This window comes from Notolabrus celidotus, chromosome 22, assembly GCF_009762535.1.
Source record: "Notolabrus celidotus isolate fNotCel1 chromosome 22, fNotCel1.pri, whole genome shotgun sequence".
NCBI lineage: Eukaryota > Metazoa > Chordata > Actinopteri > Labriformes > Labridae > Notolabrus > Notolabrus celidotus.
The window spans coordinates 3,641,589-3,664,981 of NC_048293.1; the positions used below are offsets into that span (position 1 = coordinate 3,641,589).

The following is a 23,393-nucleotide window of genomic DNA, read 5'->3' on the forward strand; positions in this document are numbered from 1 at the left end:
TCTGTCTGTGTGCACTGGTATTCACATTGACTAAAGGCTCTTTTATTGAAGTAATTGCTGCCATATGCAGCTCTCATTGAAGTAACAGATGTGAATGACTATTTTTGATGTAGCTTTGAACCGTAATATGGCCCACAGCTCCGTGCCAGCTGATGGCTGTCTGATGTATTGCATGAAATTTCAACTCTGATTGCCTTCTGGATCCTTGAGCGCAGCAGATCAATAGATCCATTAACGGGCTTCTCTCATGGAATAAAAGGTTACACTTTGAGAGCATCACCACGTCTGTCTCGGTTACGCCTTCAGTCTTTGATTGCCAACTTCATCTTGGCTTTTTTCGCTCTCAGCTGCCATTCACACAGTCTGAAATTTTGTGGTCTTTATAATTTGCAAGCCTAGCAATCTCTGAGATAACGACAGCAATCCCAATTTTAAACCGCGCACTTGCTCCCCCACGGTGCCTCACAAAACAAAATTAAAATTGCATTAAGAGCGCCAAGATGTAATTTCACAGCAGAGCAATCAAATATTCAAGCCTGGCAATTTGGGGCATCTCATTCATTCAACATCCATCCTTCCGTCCATCCATGGCTGTCACCACATACCACACAGCTGTGTGTGTGTCTGTGAAAAAGGAAAAGAAGAATTAATGCCAGTTCAAAGCGTTGGGCTCCCCACAGCTGGAATTAAGCAGGCAGCGCTCCACAATGACAGGTCTAACAATAGTAACAGCTGGACAGCCGCTGTCACTCACAGAGTCACAGAATAGGCTCATTGTGGAGCTGACAGGCTGCTTTGACAAGAAAATATTAGAAGAAAATCCACAACAATTCAAAGTTTTCAATTTCCACAATAACTCAAATATTAATGGAGTTTTTTATTCTGCGGTCGGCTCTGAGGCTGGAAGTTTCCTTTCCTCTGTCCATATAGTTCAACCCTCATCCTGTCTCAGTCAAATGTAAACACTAAGGGTTCATGTATTTCTCTGCAGGGCTACTCTTTCATGGCTCCCTCCATCCTCTTTAAGAGGAATGTGGTGATGGACGACCCCGTCCAGCTGTGTGGGGGCTCAGAGAGGCCGGGCTCTGCTGCAGTGGCCCGCAGCGCCATGATGAAGGTAAGATGAATGGGCTCAGATGCCCCTGCACAAACACACTTAAGCTAATGGCTGCTGTCAAAGACAGATGAGACTTTTTTCCTCCTCTCCATTCCACTAAAATGTCTTTTCCCCCTACTGTACTTGTTTTAATACACTCACATTTTGTCCACAGGCAAGAAGCCTATTTGTTTATTATTTGCCCATGAATGCATTTGTGTATCTGTGCAGTATAAAGCTTTCAGAGTAGATAGCCATGCAGAGCCTTGTGTGTGAGGTTTGAGCTGTATCACAAACATCCTGGATACCTGCCGGTGGACAGAGCTTGAGTTGATTTAATTAGTATCTGATTTTTTTAATGTGTTGCTTTAGTGATATTGATGAGAATAAATAATTGGAAGGAACTATAGTTAAAAACCTCTTTTTAATAAAACACAAAATATAAACATCCAATCTCAGTAAGAGGACAATGAGTTGTTTCTTTCATGCAGCTGGGTAACCAGCATAGCATATATCCTCGAGTGCTTACACACTTTATAAAGGGGAAGTTTCAGCCGAGCAGTGAGGCAACAATGAACTCAAAGTGTCAGAACTCTAATAAAGCCTCAGCTCACTGCACTCTGTGCTATTTTCTGCCACAAACAAACAGGAAGCTTGTTAACAGTCTGTCTTGTCTTGTAGTCATCTCCAATATCTTAATTCAGATCTTGCATATTTACATTTTTCAAGCTCAGCTGCTTTGTTTACTTGTCACTTCAATGTTTCGCTTCTCCAATGCAAATGAATTTGACAGTATTGCACAACGAGAGTCGTTTACTGGGTGGCTCATAAGCGTTTTTTTAATAGACCGTTGAAGATCAGCATACTACGAGGACACGTTTTATAAAACAAAAGCATTTTGATGATCACAAAACAACAGTTCTGAGTTTTATAATCACAGAGAGGAGGCTTTATTTAAAAGTCAAGTTTTATTTATAGAGCTCTTTAAACAACAGGCTTGATTAAAGTGCCTCATAGTAAAATAATAAAACAATAGAGACATAAAAACAGACAGAAATAAGAGGATTTAAAAGCAATTGAGATAAAAAAGACAAACATTAATAACATAGAACAAAAACAACAACAACAAGCACATGTGTGTGCAGAGTCAGACGTGACCTCATGATTACAAATGAACCTGAAAGTGCTCCGAACCTTTCATTCTTCACTTTGTGAGCAGGATTAAGAGCAGTGATTTGGCTGCTGTGGCAGTATGTGATAAGCAACACAAAGCTGAAGCTTGGTGTCATTCCTGCAGCGCTTCATAAACAAATAACAGAATCTTCAAATCAATTCTGAAATTTCACCGCTAACCAGAGTCGTAGGAACTGTGCCTTTAAAAAAAAAATGAAGCCAAGACGTGCGGGTGAACAGACATGGGGAAAGGCTGTACTGCAGAACAAGCTGCAGGTTCCAGGCTGTTGTTAATGCTTAATGAGGAATGAGTGATATGATTCATATTTAATTATGTCAATGCTGCATCATTGACCTTTATAGCAGACCTGTATTTGAGATGAAATGAAAGATTGCTGTATTACTCACCTATATTAAAAGTGTGTGACACATAACACAGAAATACAGATGTGCTCTGTGTCATCTGAGCCAAGCTGCAGCTGTCAGAGCGTTCTGTATAGAAAAGATAAGGGAAGGCGTAGAGCTGAAATCATAATCAAAGAAAAGGCAAATGAATGACATATTATGAAGGAGCACAGGAGTAGGGATGGGTACCTTTCATATTTGAACCGATACAGTACCGATACCTGGTACCTGGGAATCGGTACCGGTACTCAACGGTACCAATTTTCTGTACTTTTGTGTGTTTATGTGGTGATAAATGTTAATTTGTTTAATATAAAATCTCATTTTTTATTTATTTAACATACTTATTTGATTTAACATGAAATGAACAGAAACAGGATTATATAGGTGATGAGATATATTAGCTGACATCATAGACTGTAAATAAAAATGGACAGCGTTGCTCCGCCTCTTCCCGTTGTACAGTTCTGAAGCCAAAAAATCCCGCTCCTGGGCGGCGCCATTGTGCAGCCAGAGCCTGTGAAGCCACTGTAATAAGTCCTTTGAAGTTTCTCTCTACGGCGGCTGTGAATCAAAGGAAACAGGAAGTAAAACCCTGTTTTTTAAACTCTAATAACTAACGAAAAAGAAAATTTTCAGGAAAAAGAGGCCTTGGACACAAAACAGTCAAATACTAACTACATATCACCACAGCATACAGATGTGAGAAACATTTTTATACCACGTGTATTTATTTTTTAAAGTTTGACTGCTCCCCATTCAAATGAATGGGGGAGATGGATTTTTTGACCTGTACTGCAGCCAGCCACCAGGGGGCAGACACACTGCTGAAAGCTTCACCACCAGGGCCGTATCCGGCACGCTTGGCTGACACGTGCTCGTGGTGTCTAATTGCTCTTTCAGGAGTTTATCAGTTAACACACTTGAATGCCTGCGGACGGGAAAAAGTCAGTTCTCCGTCTCTTTATAATAACAGGACACACAACTTACTTGTTGGGCATTCACGCACACAGGAACGGTTATAAACAGGGCAGGTAGTCGGGGCGAGAGAGTCCGTCTCACCTAAATCCTCCTGCAGTTCTGCTTCGCGGTGAGTGCTCGCACCCGTCAGCTGCAGGCTCCGTTTGGCGAGCTCCCGCGCAGAGAGCAGAGACGTTCACCCGGTCAGTCTTGAACTTTATTACAGGGCGAAAGTATGGAAAATTGCCTCCTCTTCCACTCCCTCACAGTCACAAGGATGCGTTTAGGTACCAAAACATGGTACCATTTGATTTTAAGTGAATCGGTACTCGGTAGTAGGGTAGTTGGTTGTCACAATGGTATTTCAATGGGAAAAATCTTTTATAAAAGGCAAGAAGGCAGAACTAAATTTGAAAGTTTAATTGCACTAAGTGATAGGCCGACATAACTTAATGCATTTTAACATAACATGAGCAAGGACCATGAAGAGGAAACCCATCTTTAGGCCAGCCTATATAACAACATAAAGAACAAAACAAATAGGCCTAACAATAATGGCCGACTCAACTGGTTGTTACATGTGACAACCAACCCCAAAGAGGATGTGACGACCAACCTCAACTGGAATTTTTTGCTAGCATCAAGGCTAACAACCATCTAACAATTAGTTAGCTAGCTAATACAAATCTAAACTCTAGCTTTCCCCTCACACTTTGTAAGGGTAACACTTGTTTTGTTATAATCCCATCGTTTAAAAGCCTAGAAGAAAAATACTGAGGAGCTGAATATTTACAATTTGACATGAAAAACACAAAAAGTCCTCTCACCTCAAGTTCAGCTGTCTTACTCCAGAGAAGACTATGTAGGTGAGCTCTTATCCTAATTCTGGAAATGTCCTTACCCCAATTTGAGAGACAGTGCCCCCTGGTGGCGAGATATAACGAGTGTGCCAACCAACCCGTGTGACAACCAACCCCGTTCTCCCCTACCGAAGGAATTCGGTCTGTACCTCTAAAAGTACCAAATTTGCACACAGGAATGAACACAATCTGTACACAGTATCACCAAATTGAGGTCACTTACAGCTCTTGCCCTGACTTGTAATTTTATTTAAAAAAGCTTGTTTTTCTCTCCCCCCTCTGCAGGACTCCCCCTTCTATATGAACTATGAGATGGACCTGAGGGACAGCGTGCTGGGAGAGGGCAGCTTCTCCATCTGCAGACGCTGCACACACAAGAAGACTGGACAGAAATACGCTGTCAAGATAGTCAGCAAGAGGTACGAGCTCGCAGCGCGCTCACCCAGATGTGTTTGTCAGCCTCTGTGTGATGTTTATAGTTTTACTGGATGAATCAGTCGCCCTCCCTCCTCCTCTCCCTGACTCAAATTGAGACAGTTTTACTAAACACATGAGCTTAGAGATGCATGTTAAAAATCAGGGGCATGATTTTACATGATTACATGATTTCTTCCTCTACTCAGTTTAATGTCACAATCTGTTGTTTAAAATATAACTTATATTTTAACTAACAACTTGTACAAACAGCTCTGATTATAAACCCAGATGTTTTCACTTGAAGCCGACTGTATGTGTTTACTGCAGCTTCAAACTCCACTCTTACATTTACCTATTTACAGTCTGGCACCAAATGTTACAGCTCTATAAAAAGTTAGCTTACTGGGGCAGTCCTGACAGAAATACATGATCCTGGTCTCCAGAGAGGCACGTTTAAGAGTAAATCACACTTTGCTAGCAGCTTGCATTTTTCTAACTGTGGCTTGGTGAAATGTATCCATGCCAGGGTGAGAAATTAACAGGGTTGCAGAGAAGAACTAAAAACATGGATGAACCTGGCTTTGAAATAAGAAATGTGGGGAAATTAGAAAATTGTTTTTGAGACATAAAAGTTTTTGGAAAGGAAGAAGTTTGTGAGGAAGCAGAGGGAAATGTTTAACGGCACACAAACCCCAGAAACTATAATATTTTTATTTTTTAAAGTTATATTTTTGGGCTTTTTGCCTTTATTTTATAGGACAGCTGAAGAGAGACAGGAAATGTGGGGAGTAGAGAGCGGGGGAAGACATGCAGGAAATGGTTGCAGCCAGGAATCAAACCGGCGACCCCTGCGACAAGGACTGTAGCCTCTGTATGTGGGGCGCTTAGACCGCTAGACCACCAGCGCCCCAGAAAGTATAATATTTGAGTCCTCATGTTGTGTTTCTGTCTTCCTGCTTGTGTTCGCTGCAGGATGGAGGCTCAAACTCAACGGGAAATAGCAGCCCTAAAGCTCTGCGACGGCCACCCTAACATCGTCAAGCTTCATGAAATTTATCACGACCAGGTGAGGCAGACTGCTGCACTTACATTTGCCAACATAAATTGTGTTCTGCACGGCTCTCCGTGGAGCCCGTGAGGACAGCAGCCTTATTAAGTCCTGGAACTGGAACAAGGCAGATTAATGGGGATGCTGTAAGCCCTCAAGGTCTTTTTCTGTCTCTCCTCCTATTGTCCCATAAACATCTCTTTCTGTGCTCGATATATTTCACACCAAGCATATTTTTAAACTGCAGCTGTGCAAACATCCATTTTGCCCCGCTGAATAGTAACAACCCAGATTTCCTTGTGTTGCTAATGGAGACGCACACTCCAGCCAAACTAAGAGTGCATGCGTTCCAACTGGAGCTTACCTCGGTTATTCTGAAGGTGTGTCCGTGTGGCTGACTGTGTACAGGTTCATTAGCCGTGCTCCTTCAAGCCCAGGAGCACCACTTTAGTCCTGATGAGCTCAGTGGGGTTATTAGTGTACCTCAGAGGCCTGTGACCCAGATCAAAGCCGAGCTGCCTCGCCTCGCCTCAGCCTCGCCTCAGCCTCGTCCCGCCTTTGTTCAGCAGAGCCAGCATTAATGAGAAACTCTGCCCGGCTGCCCAGACACATTATTCCCTTCCCACTTTGTTTGGCCCCTTTTACTTTCACTCATCGCCCGTATGGTTTGATGTTACCGTCATGGGATTGAGGATGGGCTGTTTTGAGCTAAATTTAACATGCACCGCAAAAACTTCAGACAACCGCTGAGCACTTTACTCCAACCTCTTTTTAACTTGTAGTTCAAGCTGTGAAGCAAAGTAGATCATGACTTAAACAAAAACTTGTACCTATTTTCCATATTAATGCATTTAATATATCTTGATCAGTGAGCCAGCCTTCTTCTACCTGAGCACACAGTTCTTCTGTGTAGTACAATGTGACATGATGTGTTTTGATAAACACATTAATTATGTTTACATTTAGCTTGCAAAAAGTGGACCCATTCTTTTTTTTGTTCTATTTTCTATTTGTTTTAGTTGCACAACCGATATGAATGTTTGCACTTGCACGTCTACTATTTCAGGGCAGGTTAAAGAACAAAGGCTAGAAATGGGTGTAACAGGTAGGTGAGAAGTGTAGATATTACATTTATAGTGATAACATTATTTGTTTTGCACCTTTCATGCAAGAAATTAAGCTAAAGGTGCACCACAGTAATGAAAATACATGCACTGAGCACCTCACAGGAAGATAAGCAGAATTAACATGCAAACAAAGACAGACTGCCACAATAAAAATGAGTGTGAAATCAAGCCAGCTTGGTGATAGTTATAAAAACAAAGACTGTATGGAGCGAGTACAACCAGATGGTAAAAATATTAAGCCACCTCTTAGAAGAAGGAATCAAATAAGAAAAACAGTAGTAGCATTGAGAGTGGATTAAAGTGACAATGCAATATAAAATAAAGTAAAATAAAAAATGCATGGTACACACATAGAATGCATGAATAATTCTTTGCATGCGTGTTCTCTGTAGCTCCACACGTACCTGGTCCTGGAGCTGCTGGGTGGAGGGGAGCTGCTGGAGAGGATACGCAGGAAGCAACATTTCAGTGAAACAGAAGCCAGCCGCATCATGAGAAAGCTGGTGTCGGCCGTCAGTCACATGCATGACGTAGGAGTGGTGCACAGGGACCTGAAACCAGAGGTATTGGACTTTTTTTTCCTACCAGGTCTACTGCTTGAAACTCTTCCCTCTCTCTGAGCACAGTTTGTGTTTTTGTGATGACCACAGTCACTTTGCCTCATAAGCTTTAAAAACAGAATGACTGTGTTTTTCTGAACTTTGTATGATCCGTGCTGTTCTCATTCTGACTGTGCAATCTTCTACAAAACAAGAGTCAAATTGTTTTGACCCTAACGTGGGTCAAAAGTACCTGGTCAGACAAGTCTTGATGTCCAATTTAGTGGGCTCTCGAGTGTGCTGGTTTTGCTCAGCAGAAAGAAATGATTGCTGTCCGTGTCTTGAATTGCTTCGCAGAACCTGCTCTTCACAGACGAGAGTGAGAACTCCGAGATAAAAATCATAGACTTTGGCTTCGCTCGCCTCAAACCGCCAGACAATCAGCTCCTGAAGACTCCCTGCTTCACGCTGCAGTACGCAGCGCCAGAGATTCTCAAATATGACGGCTATGATGAGTCCTGTGACCTGTGGAGCCTGGGGGTCATTCTGGTGAGTGGGTGTGGGAACGACAGAAACAAGATACTGATGGAGAATCCTTCATTATTTAACTCTACATCATCATCAGGGTAAAGAAACAGAGTCAGTGTTCCACCTTCAACTTTAACTTCACTTTACTGTCACTTGAGCAGAAATAGTAGACATTATACATTTTACATTAGAACAGAAAATACACCTTCTTTCTTTTTCAGTGCTTCTTTGTTTCAAGAATAAACTAAACATAAGACTTGTGCCAAACAAGTGGTCAACGATCAGATAGTGAAGTCAGAATCAATCTGTGATGATTTAATGCAATAGCTCAGAACACCACACACCTGCAGCCTTAAGCTTTGTGATGTGAATATTATCTTGCATGAAATTGCAATGTTAGAAAATTACTTTAGCAACTGCTATTTTAAAATCAGCACCAAGGTAATGATACGAACTTTAATCAGAAAAATGTAATTAGTGGAAGCATTAATCCAGTTAATGTTTTATCATCACTGAAGTTTTATGCACACACACAAACATTTTTGAAACAAGATGAAAAGTTTTTCATATTTAAGATTTTATGTTTAGGATGAGAAAAGACTTAGTGTTATTACTCTGTTATTACCAATATGTGACTAATAAAGAGAGTATGATGTTAATGCAGGGCTGTAGATTTCATTATAGCATTCTGGGCTTATTTTCTTGGATAAATTTCAATTTTGACCTGATTATAAGCGACTGAGTCCAGCGCTCAGACTGCTGCTCAGTCAGGAAAAGGACTCAATAACACATCATTGATTAGTTCTATTCAGAGGCATGTGTAACAAGAACAAGGCTCTGTCTCCACAGTGGTCTGCCAAAGTGACCTGATTGAATAAATTCATAATTTTGAAAAGTTAAAAAAAAACCAAAAGAATCCACTTGAAGCCCTCTTTTGTCAAATTGTGAAATGAACCTTGAAGAAAGATCAGTTTACTCATGAGTTAGTTTATTGATGTGACCGGTTTTAAGAGAAAACATTTGCTTTGGGCCATTCTCTGAAGCAATCAGCTTTTATGTCAACTGATTTTGGTTGTAGTGGAGTGTGTGTGTGTGTATGCGCGTGTGTGTGTGTGTGTGCATATGTAGTATTTTTGTATAAATGTGCTCATGTATGTATGCATGTGTGTGCATGTTCAGTGTAACCTGTTTTGCATGATGCTCATCTCCCTCTCTAGTCTCTACAACCCTCAGCATCCTGTGGTGAGCTGACACAGTTTAACGCTCACCACCGAGTGAAGAGCAACCAGCCCGCCTCTCAGAGCGGGTTAAGCACGCGCTCTTGTGAGATGTTGTTTTCCTGGTAGCGGAAATGTCATCTTAATTTAACCTTTTTCTGAGTAGAGGGGGAAAATAAAAAGGAGAGTTAGAGAGGAGGAGAGGACACAGGGGGGTGAAAGAGAGGGAGAATTCTGTACTTGGCCAGTCATCCGTACACATTCTGGGCTTTCTGTTCAAATGCTGTTTCGAAGCGTCGCCCCCTGGGGGGGTATGGGAGTAGTGTGCCACATGAAGCTTTGATGAGATGGCTACTGACAAGCTGTGTGCACAATGCCCTGGAAGCAAAGTGAGCCAACACAGAGAGAGAGAGAGAGAGAGAGAGAGGAGATCAGGGCATGGCAGATCCTCTGCTGCCAAAAGCTCTGTTCACAAACACTGTCGTTCTAATGAGGAATTTGAGGGCAAATGTAAGCAGGCCAAGGTGAGAGTATCCTGTTGAGTCAGCTGGGCAGAGCTCGCTCTCCTGTTTAGTGCTGGTTCAAACACGGTCAACAACATGCCGCATAGTCGTGATCGGTCAAGAGCCCCTTTGAAGCCTGGTTTTATTGTAAGAGTTACTCTGAGGCCTGGTTGCTATCCACTCTCACTGCAAGTAACATAATTGACAAAACAGTTCAGATGTTCAGGCCTAGAAACATTTGTCCTGCTGCCTTGATAGCAATCTGTGTGTTACTCTGTGTTTGCAGTACACCATGCTGTCTGGCCAGGTGCCCTTTCAGTGCCAAGAGAAGAGCCTCACTCACACCAGTGCTGAGGAAATTATGAAGAAAATCAAGCACGGGGACTTCTCTTTTGCAGGAGAGGCCTGGAGAAACGTTTCCCAGCAGGCCAAGGACCTAATACAAGGTGAGTGCAGAATGCCATTTTTAAGTGCTGGGGGATTTTTTTAATGTTTCAAGAAAATTTGTCTATAGTATGTGAAGCAGCTATAATTAAAAGACCACTATTCCATACCCTCTCATGTATTTAGGTGATGCAAATAATGTGCACTTTAAAAACACAGCTCTCTTTTCTCCTCTAATGTGAACTGATGTAACTGACTCTCTGTCGTGCAGGAAACATCACACATATATGTAGTTTTAGCTTCTGTCAGAGAGCTGCTGTTCTACAGTCGTGAGTTTTGTCTGCCCCCTTTGTTTACATTTGCATCACAGGTTGAACTTTTAACTCTCAAAGCAGCTCACAGTGACTTGAGTTACCTGAGGAGTAAATCACTTCCTCTTCACGGCTCAGCTCCTCTCTCAGAGTATTTCGAGCGCTCAAGGTAATTATCCGTGTGTTGTTCCTGCAGAGCTGCTGACGGTGGACCCAAACAAGAGGATTAAGATGTGCGGCCTACGTTACAACGCCTGGCTGCAGGACGACAGCCAGCTGTCCTCCAACCCACTCATGACCCCGGATATCCTGGGCTCCTCCACTGCCTCCGTCCACACTTATGTCAAAGCTACCTTTAATGTAAGAAATGACGTGCAGTGCATTCGTCTGTAGAAGAATTTTAGTAGTTTAGGAATAATTACTGTTTAAACTTCCAACCTGCTGCTGCTTATGGACTTTACAGCAGCCACTCTGACACCCAAACATAAAGATGAAGAGTATTTACAGTGTATTAAACACTTTATTGTTCTTCTGTTGACATGATCAGCTGACTCATCAAGAGGGAGATTACAGCTCCTGTCAGGAGTTTTTAACTGGTTATGGAGAAGTCTGAGGTTGATTGTGATGCCTCTATATGATCTTTAAAAGCCAACACGACCATCAGAAATAAGATTTTACTTTTTCTATAACATCATTTTTAATGCCTGAAAGCATTGCCACAGTGTAGGCGTCAGATCAGAGTATTGTTTACTTAAATAAGACTGCAGTGACTGATGCTTCTCCCTTTTTAAAACAGCACAGAGAGATATTTGTCAGAAAACGCTGCTTTCAGGAGCTTCAACAAAAAAATGATGTGATTTCTTTTTCAAAGAATTGGATCAATTAGTCCTGTATTTCATTTCAAGCATTAATATCAGATGTCCAGAGTCTGACTATAGGACTATGGTAAAGGTAAAATAAACAATTTTAAAAAATCAATTCGTCCTTTGGAATCCATGAACCATTTCATGATTTTAATAATGAAAATGAAAGCAGAGAAATCAATCATGGAAATATGCAGAAGTTTCAGCCGTAGTCTTAACAAATGTTTCCAACCTGTACTTTGAAGTCCTTGAAGAGGTATTCTCAGAAAGAGAGAGCGAGCTGAAAATACTGAGAACTGAGATAACAAGAAAGCCTGTAGAATTGAGGGGGGGGAAAGTAGGAGCACTACATCTTTTTTTTCCATTGAAATATTAGATACATAAAGAAAAAAATAATAAATAAAGAATAGACAGTGTGGAGTTCTATTTACAGAAGAGCAGAAAAATGAGTTCAATAGATAAAGACACAAAACTCATGCACACAGGGCAGGAACGATTAGGTTAATGGAAGTTTGCTCTGATCAATGAAAGTATCTCATCTTATGATTGAACTTGATGAGGATCAGTCCTCCCAGTACTCAGTTTCTTGGTCAGTCATTCTTCTATCATTTTCAGATACAACTTTGACTTTAGTACTAGTTTGGTTTCTGGTGTTTACATACAAACATCCCGATAAGCACACAGAGTTTAAACCTGGTGAAAGATCTGTGCTCAGTATTAAATATACGCTCAGTGGAGGAGTTTGGATCTGTATATGAGGAGAGAGAGTTTGTTATTATAAATAATCAAGATGAATCTTAAAAACTGTCCATTTATCTTCCTTTTTTGTATCTCAGGCGTTTAACAAATGCAAGCGAGAAGGTTTCCGCCTGCAGACGGTGGACAAAGCGCCGCTAGCCAAGAGGAGGAAGATGAAGAAGACGAGTACCAGCACAGACACCCGCAGCAGCTCCAGCGAGAGCACCCATTCCTCGTCCTCCTCCTCCCAGTCTCAGGGGAAGACATCCCCGGGGGGCGACGCCAACCCGCAGCCCTCCAACAACACGCCTGTCAACACACCCATCGCCCTGGAAACAGACTCTGAGCACCAACCAGCGCATCCAGCCTTTGACTTCTCAGAAGGACAGTGAGAGAGCGAGGCAGATCCAGACAGTTTCATGACCCACAGGATGGCTCGGACCAGCGTAGAGACGGTGATCCTCTCTTCCTCTCTGTCCCCCGGCAGCTCTCTGCTTCTGGCTCACTTGCATGGACGTCCGCACGTCTCCAAAATCCAAGCATGCAGCAGGAGCAGCACTCGTCACCTCAATATCAATCAATCAATCATTACTAGCAATAGCCTCTTTTTTTCTTTCTCTCCCAACTTCACACACAGACCGTATCAATCAGGGACTGGACCAGGAAGGAGTCGCCCCCGGTGTCCAACATGAAAAGGGCTGTCCTACTGCCCCAGGTCCAGACAGACCATGGAGAGACACGTTCAGTCTCATCATCAGCCTCTGTCCTCTCCGTTTACCTGTCTCTGTCCACGCCTCCAGAGGTTTTAAAAGGGAAAGTCGTAGTGTTTACACCGTGGATGCTTTCTATATTTCTGTCTCAAGGAGAGAAGAAACGCAGCGAAACGTAACGTGGGTCCACTTCCTTTTTCTGGGGAAGTCTCTTCAAGATGGAGCAGGATATTTATATGTGAATTTTACAGACTGAAATCTATTTATGATAAGCTATATTGTTAACTTATTTATGGTTCAGACTGATCTGAAAAGAAATAATGGATAGTGAGTCTTTATCTTCAAAAACAACATTTTGTGTTTGTGTGTGTTTTTCCCTCTCAGCTGAAAGACTGTTTCCATGTAGTCTCACGGTCGTTTACACATCTTTGTAGTTATCATAGGTAATCAACGCTTTAAGTAGAGTACTGAGACATTTTAAGATTATTGTAGGCAAAAAGAGATTAACTCCATTAGCAGCTTGTTAATGGTTGTGAACCTGTTTGTCAGATTTATGTAACCAAAATCTTTTGGACTTTATTTATGTGGGCGGCTGAATTTGGGGATTTGACTGCAGCTTTGTCCAGTAGTTCAAAGTAAATGTCCTTGTTCAGAGGGATTAAAGAAGCTGAATCTTTTTATAGGAACAAAAATGTGGATGCAGGATGTTCAGCCAAATCTGTGCTTTTATTGTTGTATAGGGAGCACTGCCGCCTGATGGGACCTGACCCTACAAGAAGAGCTAAATTTAGATTCATTTTTTGCCTCTGATGTGGGAGGACGACTACTTTGAAGGCTCAGCTATTGCTGCTGCTCTACATAGTCTGATCCTCCAGTCAGTATTTAGCCCAGCAGTGGATTCGCCCTGCTTGGTGCAGGACTTAATTGTCTCTTTTTATCGCTGCAGCCAATTGGATTGAGCTAGAGTCCAGATTGGAAAATTCACATCAGCTTAGTGAAGGAGAAGATGAGAGGAGGTTGAGTTTGATGCCAAAAGGGCAGCTTTTAAGTGGCTTCCTTGTCGGATTTTTTTTTAATAGGAAGGTTTATGTGCCAAAAAATGCAACTAAATAATGAAATTGAAAGATTTGAAGCTATGGTGGAGATTTAAAGAGCAAAAACTCGCCTGATGACTCTGAAAATTTCTGCAAAACCCTCCCTTTATGAGATTATCAGTTCCTGAGGAGCTCAAAGTTACACTCCTTTTACTTTCAACACGGTCCCTTGCTCTGTTTACCATGTTGTACTTGCATGACTGAAATAGTGATGTTTGCACAGTTTGACCTCCTCACTTTGAGGCAGAAATCTGCTGAGAATGAAGTCCCCAGTGCATGATATAAACCGAACACCACCCTCTTCTTTCTCTTTAGTTATTGGCTCCTTGAAGCAGATTCCTGCTTGATTTCATGTGAGTTTTTTAACTTGCACATTTTCAAAATACCCGCCTAAATACAAGAAATGTTCCTGTTTGAGGTGTGAGGTATCTGAACACCGAAACCCCTTTTTACAATAGCTTAAATATTGTATTGTTCCAATGCTACAACACTGGTGTTAGCCAGGATAGCTAGGCAAGTAAATGCAATGCTGTGATTTGTTTTTGCAAGTCTGTATTAGTCTGTTTCCATAAAAAAGCTGAAATACTGTATTCTTTGGATGTGTACAGGGGTATTTGTGTTCAGTATGTGACTAGAAACAGCTTGTCCTGCTCTACCAGGATACAAAAAAACCTTAGTTGGACTTAACTGTGTGACTTTAAATACACTCCCTCATCTTCTTCCATTTGAATGCACTCTGATCTGAACCAAAGCATTAACTTCAAGGTAGCTGCTCTAAGCTGCATGAGATATTTCCTTTCATGCAAATATGCAAAGAAATGCTTCATATGTCATCTGTTTGTTTCCTCCACCTGGTGAAACATGTCTAACGTCTCCAGTTCAGAGGGTTTTATAAAAGCCTGCAGTGAGTTTCTTGGGAAGATCTATGATATCCGTACCCCGCTCATTATCACGCTCAGAACTATGCATCTCTTTTGGCTGTTGTGTTGCTTTTGCCATCTCACAAAGACCCATCCAAATGAGCGCAGCATAATGCTGAGAAGGCCACAACAGGATGTACATACTGAGCTTTTTACTCCTATAGCATCAGCCTCGATACGACTAAGTGAAGAAGGATCCACTAGCCGTATTATAGAAAAAACTGGGATCCTTGGAGCTAAACACTACAAAGCTCTTGTCTAACTGAGTTTCGCATGAGTTCCCCGCTGCTGCCTCATTAAGCCTCTTTTCTTTTGTTTGGGTGTATTAATAGCTCAAGTGGAGGAAGAGGAAAAGTGTCCTATATGGAACTTCCCTCTGGGAGCCGGGCTCTATTAGCTGATGTGCTGCAGTGCTGTTTGTTCCAAAGAAAATACCGTGCTCTGCTCTTTGGCTCCGTGGGACTCAGCTTACTCCCTTTGCTTTGGAGGGAAGAAAACATGCATGTCGGGGAAGGCTTGCTTTAGTACCAATGTCTCTTGGGGCTGAATCTCAAACTGGTTATCCCCCCTTTGATGAAGAGTAGGAGACAGAAGGGAGGGAAGGACAGTGGACAGTTCTGATGTCCTGTTGTCTTTTAAACATGTTCTTCTTGGTTCCCTTAAATTTGAACTAAACTCTCTTTCCCACCTTCAGTACTCCCTCTTTCTTTTTTGAAGTCTGGTGATTTAAAAGCATCCAACCCTTGTAGCTTGAGCTGTCATGTGTAAGCCAATTATGGCTGTCGTGCATTGTTGAGTTAGAGGAAGGTCTTGGGATGGTCTAGCGTGCTACTGTTCAAGTGTAAGTGGTGCCATCTTCATGCTTAAGAGACAGATGTGGGTGCAGAAGCTCAAAGTGGCGTGTGGCGTGTGGCTCGTTACTTTGCTAGCACCGCTTCTCAGTGAGTTTTTTTTTTGTGTGTGCATGTATTTAAAGTGACAGTAACAATAATCAGGGCAGTAATTGAGGGTAGTTTGGAGTCATAATGGAGCTGTCCATGGTGCTGAAGTGGCCAAATCTGTGGTGTTGGCTTTCTACTTTGACCCATAAAATGAAATTATTTTATTTCAACTCTACCAGCAGTTCTTGAACCCCAGGGTTTAGTTTGGATGTTGTCAATTGGTGCTGGGGATCAACCATAAACCGTATAAAATATGGACGTAGTATCCGTGACGTCACCCAGCTGTTTCTGAAGCGCTGTTTTGAGGCCAATCGGCGGCGGCAGCCATGTTGCTGCTGTCACCGATTGTGAGGTAAAGAGGCGGGCTTTAAGCCTCCTAGCCAACAGCTACAGTGTTCCCACCTATCAATCAAGTCAGCTGTGCCTCTCATTGGAAGACTAGTAATCTCAATATCTTTGAAATTGTCGCGTTAGAAAAAAATTCACCCCCCTCACAGTGTGAACTGATCAAGAAATGAGTTATCCAGACTACACACTTTGAACCAGGCTGTAAACATGTTTATTTCTGCTGTAAAGATCGGCTTCTTTGAATTGGTGTGTATGTGGTTTCTGGTACTTCCGGATCCAGCCTCAAGCAGATCCTCCATGAACTGCAGTTTTTTAGCACTTCCACATTGGACTCATATTTTTAGACTAGAGGTTGCCGCTTGGGATCAACGCAAGTTAGGGAGGTTTGACCGAGGGGGAATTTAAATTTTAAACATTTTCGCTCATTTCAGGTTTCATGGGGTTAAAAAAAACAGCGATAATCCTTTTTTATACTTGTTCAAAATCTGAATATTTCAAAATGTATAAAAAGGGAATTAATCTCTACATGTGGAATTAGAGAGAAGTAAGCTTACTTTGAAAATGGGAACTACCTGTAGACCAAACCTACTTGGATAAACCATAACTGGTTGGATTGCAGGGTTCCTTAATAATCTGTCTTTAAAACATCTGTTGGTCTTTGGATTCTATAAAGAAAACTGGAAGCTGTTTCTGATGAGGGGATTTACCAGCTTAAAATATAACTTATAAGTGCTGACAGCGAAATTCATTTCATTTGGGACCCCAGCAGAAAATGTACAAACAGAATATGTCGCAAGCAAACAACTGAAAACAAAATAACAGCATGTATTGTTAAAAGAGGAAGAATAATTTATTTGAATATAGTGTGTAACCCTTCCTAAATAATCTGTATTGTTTTTTTTCCCCTCCTTCTTCTTCCTCCCATCTTAAACCACATGGCCATTCTTAAATGATTCTTTTTAATATATTTATTTATGTTGTACAGTTTATTTTGGAGGCTTTCATGAGAGTGGATAGAACAGTGAACAGAGCAGGAAACTGGCCAGAGAGATGGTGGGCTGACGTGTAGGCTGCCCACCTCGAGCACTGCAGCCTCAGCACACGAGGCGTGCGACCTAACCACTAAGCCAAACAGGCGCTTTATTTTTGACTGTGATCAATGCCACTTAAAGGTTATTAGAGCTGCATCACGGAGGGAAACTTCATTGTAGACTTCATCATCATCATCATCATCATCATCATCTGTGTCTCCACCAACCCATCAGTGTCACACGTGTTACCACAAGAATCCTGTTGATATTTTCCCGTTTGTATGGATTCTTCTGTCTCCTTACATATTGTTACTGTCAAAAAGTACTGTAGCAGTGAATCCCTTTGAGATTGGTCAATATTAAACTGTTTCAAAACACGCAATCAAGCTTTAAGGGCAGAACTTTGCACTTGTATGTTCTTTTAACCATGCAACTTATTTATTTTTTGTAGAAGATGAAATGTCCTTGTTGATTTTGTGCAGGTTCAGATGTTTGTTCGGCCTGTACGGCTTTTGTCCAACATTTCTAAAAAATAGAAACCTCAACACCGGATAGTACTTTTACCGCAAGGACACACTGCGTGCATACCTGCTTCTTTAGGTCACTGTGAACACCATCATTCAGGTCTTTAGGTACATCGCTCATATTTTATGAAGTACCTTGATTTGCTTCAATAAATGCTTTAATCGCTGGCTGAATACACCTGTACATTGAGTAACCTGTTAATGAGTCTTTGAATAGATCCTTGGCGTCATTGTAAGTGTGTTTACATCATTACTGAGATATTTTGTGATACCAGGATTTGTGTGTATGAGTTGTCAAAAGGACAATAAATGTACTACTTCCTGTTCATACATGGATGTTGATCAATAAATAAGGTTCAAATCTTTTCATTTCTAAAAACGGCATCCTGATTAAAAGAGACGAGAAGCTTTACTTCAGCGTGCGGCCTCTAGATGGCAGTGTTTAACAAAGAACCACTCAGACAGCAGCTGGCTGTGAAGCATAAACTCCTCTCAGCCTTTATGATTTAGTCACAGATGAGTCTAAATTATACCTTATAATGCTGTTAAGCATAAAGACTTATGGCTGTGTACAGGGTCTATTAAAGGCATATGTTCTTGTATATCAAAACTGAGCTGGTGAATTAGACTGGACTGAAAGTACTGTGACATGATATTAATGCTCTCATTAAAACGTGGTTAGTGGTGTCTTCTGAAGTAGGACTTTAAGACACACTCATATGTGATACTGTCAGACAAAAATCAGGAGACTAAAGACACATGCTTTAGGAGAAACAGAGATATTATGTCCAGAAATAAGGGAATAAAATATGATAAATGACCACTCTAAGTGTTTGCAGAGACCAAAGTTAAGAGCTTTAGAGTGAAATTAAAAAAAATACATACATACAACCTAAATCTAAATTTCAAAATTAAAATGATGAAGTCTAAAAATGTTAAAGATGCAATAATTTTCTTTGGCAATAAGCAAACATACAATATATCTACTGTGCCATGATAATTTTCACAATTATAGTACATAATAAACCTAAGAAAAAATACATGTACGTTATGTACATCAAGCTGAAGCTGAAAATTGTTATTTTCTGTCATATTCCTAATATTAAAAACTGAGAGGAATTCATTCATTTTCTGCACACCCTGATTCAACTTCTGTCTCCAAAAGCTCCAAGTCGTGCTTATTGTTTTCTACTACCATAAACTACCAGGAGAGGGCGATCTTTGGCTCCCGCTCAACTTTGACTGCTTCTCCACAGAGTGTAACTGAGTGTTGAGTTTCTTTACACAGATGAGGAAAAGTTCACTTTATCTTCTTTAATGTAACTTACTGAGTATTTAGAAAGCCCTGGTGTTGAAACTGGATATTTGTGTTAAAGTTGTTGTAAGTGGATAAAAGGTAAACTGTAAACTTCATCCGAAAGCTTCTCGATCATGTAGTTTGCTTTGTTTCGAGTATGGCAGACAGTATCGTTCTTTGGATGTTTGGAATAAAGCAATCAATCAATCACAGCCAGATGATCACTCCAAAACCAAACCAGTTATTTGCTTTCAATCCTGTGTCAGATGTGATCCTCAGAGATGAGCTGGATAACTGCAAGAGAGGTCAAAGGTCATTGAGTGAACAGATTCTTAAAGAAATGTCTTTATGAATTTCTATTGCATTAGAGGATTAAAACCTGAAAATCACTCAAAAATATCCACTTTCATAAGTTATTTATTATGGAGTGATGCTAAATTAATTCTTTTTTTTTGTTTTGACAACAAAATAGGAACCAAACAACTTGAAAGGCAAATAGTTAATTTTTTTCTGACAATCCTCTGTATTCAGTTTGTAGTTATTATCATTTTTATTCTGCTTTTTCCCCTACTGGCTTAACCAAATCAGCAGACAGGGTGTGTTTCGGAGTAGGGGAGAACGGGGTTGGTTGTCACACTTTTTACTGTTTTGATGATTGCTCATCATCAAAACATCTTTCGACAGTCATCCCTACATTAAATTGAAGCTTAAGGTGTTGGCCTGAAATGTGTATCCCTCTCATTTTCCAACTCATTGTAACAAAGAGACAATTAATTATCAAAGATACTCTGACACATTGTTAACCCTAACCTAACCCTAACCTAACCCTAACCCTTACCCTTATTGTAACATCTGACAACCAACCCAATCATGGTATTTCAATGGGAAAAATCTTTTTAAAAAGGCAAGAAGGCAGAACTAAATGTGAAAGTTTAATTGCACTGACAAGTGATCGGCCTACATAGCTTAATGCATTTTAACATAAAATGAGCAAGGACCATGAACAGGAAACACTTCTTCAGGCCAGCCTATATAACAACATAAAGAACAAAACAAATAGGCCGACTCAACTAGGCTACATGCAGCCACTGTCTGAGTTACATTTCACCATGCATGATTTTACCAACATAGGGTTTCGTTGTTACATGTGACAACCAACCCCAAAGAGAATGTGACGACCAACCCTTACTGGAATTTTTTGCTAGCGTCAAGGCTAACAACCATCTAACAATTAGTTAGCTAGATAATAAAAATCTAAACTCTAGCTTCCCCCTCACACTTTGTAAGGGGAACACTTGTTTTGTTATAAACCTTCATTTAAAAGCCTAGAAGAAAAATACTGAGGAGCTGAATATTTACAATTTGACATGAAAAACACAAAAAGTCCTCTCACCTCAAGTTCAGCTGTCTTACTCCAGAGAAGACTATGTAGGTGAGCTCTGATCCTAATTCTGTAAATGTCCTTACCCCAATTTGAGAGACAGCGCCCCCTGGTGGCGAGATATAACGAGTGTGCCAACCAACCCGTGTGACAACCAACCCTGTGCTCCCCTATACGCTGGCTCTACAGGGAACAATCCAGTTCTTCTGCACAATATTTATGAAATAAAGCAGATTTTTTTTATGCATGGCTTTCACGTCACTTATTGTGACCCCACTTGCTACTATATGCAGCAGTACAGACGGTGCACTTAGAGAGCACTTCTGCATGGCTAATTTTGCAATGTTGACGTCAATATGGACATTCATGCTGCATTTTCTAACAGCTATGTCTCTCTCTCTCTGTGTGTGTGTGTGTGTGTGTGTGTGTGTGCATGATCTCTTTTCTCAGACATCTCCCTGCACTGACATGATATCCATTACTAAACAATGTGCTGTATGCCGTGGTCAAGTATTCAGATAGAAGGACTGCACTCTAAAACCCATCAATGAGATTTTCAGAGGGAGACCTGCAGCTAATACATCAAGAAACAGACGACAAGACGACAAACATTGCAGAATCATTTTACCTCAGAATAGGAGAGTGTAAGGATATGAAATGACCAGCTGTTTAATTTTCTTATTGCAGGTGGAGACATGCTAGAAGCCAATTTATGAAACCTTCTTTAGAGCTGTAATAGTAAAGTCAAGACAATGTGGCCCTTTGTTTGTTGTGCTGCAAAGCATGATACTGCCTATTTATGCAAAGCCTATTTTAGTTCACCATCAAAGCACTCTCCAAACCACCTGAAATAAATTACTTTTTTCTTGTTCATGTCAACATGAAGCGATTATTTTTATATTCCAAGAGACTCTTTTCATCAAGTCGGTTCAAAGTTGCAAGAAAAAATCCATCTTAGTTCACGACCCAGGTGGTTTGTTCTTGAAAGAAGGCCAATCTCAATACAACATTCAAAAGCCGGGGCTAAAAAGAAAACAGAAAACCCAAATAGAGCAACACTTCTACTGAGACAGTCAGAGAAATGTAGCTCTAGCGAAAGTTCAGACAGGAAGACTATAAGCATTCACAGCAGTTGTCTAACTCTCTCTTCCTCATTCAATAGCTCACCCGCTTCCAGCTGCACGCTTCAGAGCTGTCATTGGCGAATCAGCAGCGGCGTCATCCAATAGCTCAGTGGCGCGCCCTTATCGTCAGCCTATCAACTCTCTGCGGTCTTTTAAATGTGTCGCTCTCTCCTGCTAGTTCCTTCTTGCATTGATGGTGCGCACCCCTCCACCTCCCCATCTCCACCTGGTCTCTGCGAGTCTGGACTCTAGGGGGATTTCTTCAGCTGCCAAATTCACACATCCTACGCTCATAACATTATCCCCATAGAGTCCTTACGCCAAATATTTCTGTCAAGTTCCATCATTCATTCAGTTGTAATAAATAACCTTTAATATTCAAATTGTGTCTCTCCTGATTGAAATCATGTTAAAGTGATTATATAAAAGTTCTCTGTGTGTGTCATATCTCACTGTATGTATGGTCTTGTTGAATCAAACATGAATAGCGAGGTTCGAGGGATTAGCTAAATCAGATCTGGAGTTTGGTTTGGAATTGGTGAAGACAAGGGGTTGTATGGGGGTTAATTTGGGGCCAGGATCATGATTGGTGTTGGGATTAAGCCTTGGGCTAGGGTTGAGGTTGGGGTTTGGGTTAAGAATGAAGCTGCGGGCTAGGGTAAGGTTTGGTTTTAAGACCAGGGTTAGGGTTAGGGCTAGAGTTAGAGTTAGAGTCAGAGTTTGGAGTTGGGGTTAGGGTTAGGGTTAGGGTTAGAGTTAGAGTCAGAGTTTGGAGTTGTGGTTAGAGGTAATTTTTGATGGAGTGGTTCACCGAGCTGTGACCCAGACACGGAGGCGTCTGGATCTCCGACGGTTTTCGGCTTTCCATAACACATACAAAGCAGCAACTCTCTTGAGGTTGCCATACTCAGCCATGTTTGTAACTACAGACTGGAAGGAGGGAGGGAAGGATGAAGCCCCGCCCTTCTTGCGAAAATTCGCGCCTGGAAACGCAATTTTGACGCACGACTTGAGCGACTCATTCGAGCGAATAGCGCAAATAAACACAAATCATTTGCGTGTCTGTATTCGCGCAAATAGCGCAACAATAGACTAACCCTAGCCCTGGCCCCAATTTAACCACAACCCTAATCTAAACCCCAAACCCCCACACTAACCCTAACCTCAAACCCTAACCCTTACTCTAAACCTTAACCCCTAACCCTAACCCTAACACTAAACCCACACCCAAACTGTATACTTGGTAGTCCGCCATTGTACTTATTAGTCTCATACTTACTTATCGCTACCTGGCTGGGATCGTAATACACATGTGCGAATACAGCTGTGACCTTACTATTTCAGAGGGTTTTCAGAAGATACACGTATTGCTGGTTTACAGGGATAGGGTTGAATTTTCCAAAAAAAAAAACAGTTTTTAGTTTAAGAGTTTTCAGTCACCTAAAACGCATAAATTCAGTGTAAATCAATGGCCAAAATAATAATAATAATAATAATAATAATAATAATAATAATAATAATAATAAAAGTAAATAATATTCCATTCTATTCTAAAACACAACAATAGTTAACACACACACACACACACACACACACACACACACACACACACACACACACACACATACACACAGTACATTTTACTCATGGTGAAATTAGAAGGGCTACCTTTAAATACAGAGCTAATAACTTCTACAGACATGAATTTGGGGGATAAAGATTTTTTCATGTACTTCTGAGGACAAGGTGCTTCGTTGGCTCCAGGTCTATATGGTTTTTGTAGAGATGTTATAGGTCAATCAATCTTAAATTATGTGAAGCCAACTCATAGCAAATGCTATCTGGAGACACTTT

The 23,393-nt window shown here is 41.1% G+C and overlaps 1 protein-coding gene across 2 annotated transcripts in view; it reads left to right on the top strand.

The window, feature by feature from the left end:
* rps6ka5 (ribosomal protein S6 kinase, polypeptide 5) overlaps positions 1–18,103 on the top strand; it is a 35,771-nt gene extending 17,668 nt beyond the window's left edge. For both annotated transcript variants that reach the window (XM_034674442.1, XM_034674441.1), the window contains exons 10-17: positions 992–1,117; positions 4,780–4,913; positions 5,884–5,977; positions 7,479–7,649; positions 7,983–8,174; positions 10,160–10,319; positions 10,765–10,928; positions 12,268–18,103. In XM_034674442.1, coding sequence (XP_034530333.1) covers positions 992–1,117; positions 4,780–4,913; positions 5,884–5,977; positions 7,479–7,649; positions 7,983–8,174; positions 10,160–10,319; positions 10,765–10,928; positions 12,268–12,561 — 1,335 coding nt within the window. In that variant the 3' untranslated portion in view covers positions 12,562–18,103. The remainder of the gene's footprint in view (positions 1–991; positions 1,118–4,779; positions 4,914–5,883; positions 5,978–7,478; positions 7,650–7,982; positions 8,175–10,159; positions 10,320–10,764; positions 10,929–12,267) is intronic.
* Positions 18,104–23,393: the final 5,290 nt, after the last annotated feature.